A 5,732-nucleotide genomic window follows, 5' to 3' on the forward strand; every position below is an offset into this window, starting at 1 on the left:
ATCACCGCCCTCCTCGTCCTCAGCCTCCTCGCGGACAGAGAGCCAATCGGGAAACGAAAGGGATGACGCCACGATCGCGTAGGCCAATGAGAAGAAGAAAGGAAAGGCGAAGAGACCAATCGCGCGACTAGCCCCTCCCCCCGGATGCAGGAAGTAGGCGGGACACGGGCAGAGCGGACACGGCGCTTTATTGACACGGACACGGGGCGGAACGGCGCGGCACAACGCGAGGCGCGGCGCCACGTGGGCAGCTCGGCGTCCGCAGGAGCTACGAGCCCGTGGGGACGGGATCTTCCTCCATCTCCTCCTCGGCGTCCTCGGCCGAGCCTAGAAGAGAGCGGAACGCAGCCCGATGAGCGCACACCGTGAGTTCGGTGCTGCACGCGAGCTGCAGGTCTGGCCGTGAACGCTCTGCCGGCCGGACAGCTCGCGTGCCGAGTGCTCAGACCGAGGGAGGCGGTCCTCTGCCATCCCAAGCAGCAAATCACATCGATCTCATGCGGTTTTTTAACTCCCTCCCAGCGTAACCTCCTTGCTGAGATCACAGGAAGGAATCAAAAGAGGGAGATTTTGTTTAGGAAAGAAAAGCAGAAGCACTCTGACCTGGCTTTCGTTCTCTGCCGGGGATCTGGCCGGCCTGCAGCAAGCCTTTCAGCCTCTCCACTTCGGCCAATGTTGAGGCATTTGCTATGGCAGTCTGAAAAACAGAGGAGCACAGTGAATCTTCACATTCAGCACATCAGCCCACTGAGAATAAACATAACAAGTTGCTTTTGTTTTGCAGGTAAGTTAAGCCAAGTTTTCACGCTCCCAAAGGTTCTGCACGTGACAGAGTGCAGTCTTGTTCCCCCCAGTTACACAAAAGCTGAGCTGTCCTGGGTGAGCTCTAGGCTCAAAACCAAGTTTTAGTTAAGTTTTCCATATTAGTTAGTTTTAGTTTTGCATATGACACAGTAGAAGTTACAGAAAAAGCACCTAGAACAAAGAGAACCCTCTGTTCTATTCATCTGAACAGTCAGCCGTTGCCGTCAGTTGGGATTCACAACTGTTTTCCTCTGCTTCTGCCTGAGTGCTGCTGTGGCTCACTCACCTTGATCGCCTCAACATCACCCGGGGAGGGCCCGGCTTTCTTTTTGTCTGTTGGCAGACCAGCACCTGGATTGAAGCTTCAGAGGAAAAAGCAAAGAGGTACCATCACTCTCTGGGAGGAGTGCGTGCTTCTCTTACTTCCAAACCAGGTTTGGAAGCATTTCATTCAATCAAGTGTAGTATCTTATCTTTGTTAACAAACTGATACAGTGATGAATTGCCTCCTTCAGAAACACCAACCACTTGTCCTCACTGTCCCACCCCCCCTCCCATCTTTTCATCTGCTCATAACAAGAGGCAGACGGTCACTTTGTAATTAAGCAGCTGACAAAAGCTGTTGGATTTGGATGTTGTTGAACACAGGAGGTCTGTTACCATTACAAAAAGCGGAGTGGATAAAGACAGAGTAAATGAAATTGGATTTCCTTTTCTGACACGTCTAATAGGATATCTGTGGCAGCCTATACCATAAGCCTACGTTAGAAGTTTCTTTTCAGAGTTACCCGCTGCTGCTTGAAGGAAAAGACATTTGTTGTCTCTGAAAATGGAAGTCACAGAGTACAAAGCTGGAAAGAACTTCCTGAAATAGTGACCCAGCTTCAGAGACCTCCTGCAGCTGCATATGGGCATTTGGTATGTTTATTGGGTATTTGGTTCACTGATTTACTTGCTCTAAAGCTATCACAGACCTCAGTCATTTCCACTCACAAACCATAGTGAGAGCCCATTTGTTATCAGTTTCAAATGTTCACAGTCACTGGCAAAACAGATTTTTCAGTTCCCAATCACGTAGAGAGCAAAGCCAAGCAAACAACGGCCACCTCTTGGCAGTAAAGTAACAAAGAGCAAAAAACCAAAAAGTTTCCTGCTTACTGATATACATCAATCCACTCTGACCAAACAGATCTTCCGTAAAGATTTCTGAGATGTGTTCACCACCATCCAAAAACTAGGGATGTCTCAGTGCAGTGCGTAATGCTGCACACAAAGTGGTGTTTCTGAAGGAGAATGCCAGTGGAAGTGTTTGTTTTATCTTACGTTTTGGATCTCCTGGCAATATCCTTTGCAAGCTGTGCACCCCGTTTGCCCTTGAACATTTTCTCTGCCTCCTGTCGCTCCTACAGCGATACCACACACACAAAGTTAATTTAAGAATGTAACATTGTGCAAAGCTGCTGTCTTTGCAAAGAAAGATGCTTTGGCTCGTCTTCAGTGAACAACAGCACGAGGAGACCAGATGTAAGAACAAGCACCAACGCACTGCCAAACACTCAGACTTGAGGTATATCACCTCAGTGCTCTTAAAATAACAACCCCACGCTTCTACAGGGAAAGCAGAGGGCTCTGCTGTGATCCCTCGTTCCTTTCTCTAGGTTTGTCTTGGCACCACCATTAGCCAGCCAGAAAAGTCAGACTAAACAAACAACAGCAGTAAAACATCATTAAAAATAACGAAGCAGACTACATCCCTACCAGTGTGAAACCATCAAAGAGAGACATCGGTTTTAGAGCCTCACAGGATACAGAGTTTCACTACAGTTTACAACTGGGGCAAAAAGCTTAATGTTTTCACTACAGTTCCAAGTTAATAGGAGAAAAGGTCTCCATCTGGTGTTCCATCAGAAGGTGACAGACTTACTTTGAGTTTCACTTTCTGAAAATCCAGCACTCTGACTTGGGGAACTTTGTAGATAACATATAGTCTGTAATGCTTCTTATTTGTTACTGGATTCCTTAAAATGCTACAAGGCAAATAAAGGTCATAAAGAGTTACTTAATTTGAAATCTATTACAATAAATTACAAACAATTGCTTTTCTTTTCAAGATGACATACCTCAGGTAAGTCAATGATTTAATACTCGACAGTGGATCCAGTTCACCCTATATAATGGGAAGAACAGAGTAAGAATCTGAAATCCATTTCACGACAATCAAGTATTTCAGAACGAAGCTCCTGAACTCCTGGCTCTGAAAGAGGAACTAAAATCTCCCATTCCTTTCAAGCTTGTTTGAAAATGGCAGCATTTGTACCATTGTGGCAAATGACTGCAGTAAGTCAACAGTGTTCTATTTAATGGCACTGTATGCAATTTAAAACTGAAGAGTTTTCATTTCCACTATGGAAAACACACATCCCAGAAAAAGGAAGAAAAAACCAACACAGTAACCAAGCAAGCTTCAGTCTTAACACATAACTAAGAATTGTAAGCTTCAAGAAGACCTGCTAGCTATTAAATCTGCATAAATGCCACATGAAGGATTCAAATCTGTTTAATTTCTACACGTAAGACAGCAACAAAACCAATAAAGTTGCACTAAGGCATCTTGTTTATGAATTAATCAGTTCAAAGGAAGAATATGAGAAACTGTGCTCTTAAGTTTTCTATTTTTGAATAGGAGACAAAAAAAGTTCGAAGTGAACTTTCATATATTAAAAAAAAAACAAAACCAGAGGCTGTTTATCCAGTCCAAAATTAGACCTAAAATATTTCATTTCAAGGTATTGAGGTCACTTTTGTGAGTGTTCCTTAGTGGACTCTCGTTTGCATTTTAGAGACCAACTAGAATTACTACAGTTAGTTTAGCAGGAAGCCCACCAAGACTTTGACTGCTGCTCCACTGCATGCTGCAAATGATGTTCGTTAAGATACACCACCACAACTACCAAATTCACATCATTCTGAAGAAAAAGACTAATTAGAAAGATGACAAAAACACACTGTTAAGATTTATTCTGCATCAATAACTTACCAGTTCAGATATGTTGTTGTTGGTAAGAACGAGCTCTGTGAGACTGGGCAGAGCTTGTTCAAGTCCTTCCCCAATCCGACTACAGAAGAACAAAAACACAAAGATTTCACCTTTGGTTGGAAATTAACAATGATGAACATATGCAGAGAAATATGAAAATCACAGAATCATTAAGGCTGGAAAGACCTCTGAGATCATTCATATTAGGTTAGATTGTAGGAGGAAGTTTTTCAGACAGAGGGTGGTGAGGCACTGGAACAGGCTGCCCAAGGAGGCTGTGGATGCCCCATCCCTGCAGGCATTCAAGGCCAGGCTGGATGTGGCTCTGGGCAGCCTGGTCTGCTGGTTGGCGACCTGCACACAGCAGGGGGCTGGAACTGGATGAGCATTGTGGTCCTTTTCAACCCAGGCCATTTGATGATCCTATGATATGATTCATTCAGCCCAACCCCAGCTCACCCCCACCATTCCCACTAAATCGCATCCCTCTGTGCCACATCTCCATGGCTCTGGAAAACCTTCAGGGTCAGTGACTCCATCAGCTGTGCCAATATAGAGCACCTCACTTAAACACAACCAAGTATGACACCAGCAGAAGTCTGGGTTAGCATCAGCTTTCTAACAAAGCTAGCTTAAAACACTAGTAGCCACTGTAAGGGCATCAGGTGCAGCCAGCAGCCCAGCTCATTCAGTTGCAGGTATACTTGTCTGTGTTTCTCTGTGTCTCTGAACACGAGCCAACAGTGTGCTCAGGTGGCCAAGAGGGCCAACAGCATCCTGGCCTGCATTAGAAATAGTGTGGCCAGCAGCAGGGAGGTGATCATCCCCCTGTACTCAGCACTGGTGAGGCCGCACCTCGAGTACTGTGTTCAGTTTTGGGTCCCTCACTACAGGAAAGACATTGAGGCCCTGGAACGTGTCCAGAGAAGGGCAACAAAACTGGTGAGGGGTCAGGAGCACAAATCTTATGAGGAGTGGCTGGGGGAGCTGGGATTGTTTAGTCTGGAGGAGGCTCAGGGGAGACCTCATTGCACTCTACAACTTCCTGAGGGGAGGTTGTGGTGAGGAGGGATTTGGCCTCTTCTCCCAGGCAACAAACAGGACCCAAGGAAACGGCCGCAGGTTGTACCTTAGGTTAGACATAAGGAAGAACTTTTTCTCTCAGAGAGTGGTCAAGCACTGGAATGGCTGCCCAGGGAGGTGGTGGAGTCGCCGTCCCTAGCAATGTTCAAGAGGTATCTGGATGAGGAGCTGCGAGATATGGCTTAGTGCTTGTGGTAGCAGTGGTGATGGGGGGATGGTTGGACTGGATGATCTTGTAGATCGTTTCCAACCTTATGATTCTATGATTCTATGGGAGTAGTGAACAAACTCCAAAGACTCGAAACAAATTCCAGACCCTGCATCTCATTGTCCTGTCTGAAAAGGGAACACAGACCTGGGGCAGAACTCTGCAATGAACAAAACTGGCTAATTGAAGGCTGAGGCAAATACTGAGCGTTATTTCTTCCCCATAAAGCAAACGTTTCTCCTCCTGTCCAGTACTGAAAGATGCAGGCACGCTTCTCTTCCCAAAAGCATTCTCGTCTGCCCCAGGTCCCGTCGGAGCACAACACAACCACTTACCAAATCCTGTTGTTATTCATCAGAAGAGTTTTCAGCCTTCTCAACAGAGGGAACCCATCCAGTTTCCGGATCTCATTATCCGAGAAATCAATCGCATCAAACTGATCCAACGTGGCCCCTAAGTTCTCAATGACGGGGATTTTATACCCTGCGGGGGGGAGAAAAGCAAGGAGGGAATCAGCGCCCACAGGTCAAGGAAAAAAAGGAGGTGCAATGCCGCCTCGGGGGCAGATTTGAGCGGGAAGAGCCGCAACAGCCGCACAAC

The 5,732-nt window shown here is 46.2% G+C and overlaps 1 protein-coding gene across 1 annotated transcript; it reads right to left on the bottom strand.

The window, feature by feature from the left end:
- Window positions 1–171: 171 nt before the first annotated feature.
- Window positions 172–5,717, bottom strand: SNRPA1 (small nuclear ribonucleoprotein polypeptide A'). Its single transcript, XM_019619565.2, has 8 exons — window positions 5,468–5,717; window positions 3,842–3,920; window positions 2,925–2,971; window positions 2,729–2,831; window positions 2,128–2,207; window positions 1,091–1,166; window positions 604–697; window positions 172–327 (listed from the first exon to the last, which is right to left on the bottom strand). The coding sequence occupies exons 1-8, from the start codon at window positions 5,485–5,487 to the stop codon at window positions 269–271; spliced, it is 558 nt and encodes a 185-aa protein (XP_019475110.1). The 5' UTR covers window positions 5,488–5,717; the 3' UTR covers window positions 172–268.
- Between the last annotated feature and the right edge of the window lie 15 nt (window positions 5,718–5,732).

The sequence above is a fragment of the Meleagris gallopavo genome, chromosome 12, assembly GCF_000146605.3.
Source record: "Meleagris gallopavo isolate NT-WF06-2002-E0010 breed Aviagen turkey brand Nicholas breeding stock chromosome 12, Turkey_5.1, whole genome shotgun sequence".
Taxonomy (NCBI): Eukaryota; Metazoa; Chordata; class Aves; order Galliformes; family Phasianidae; genus Meleagris; species Meleagris gallopavo.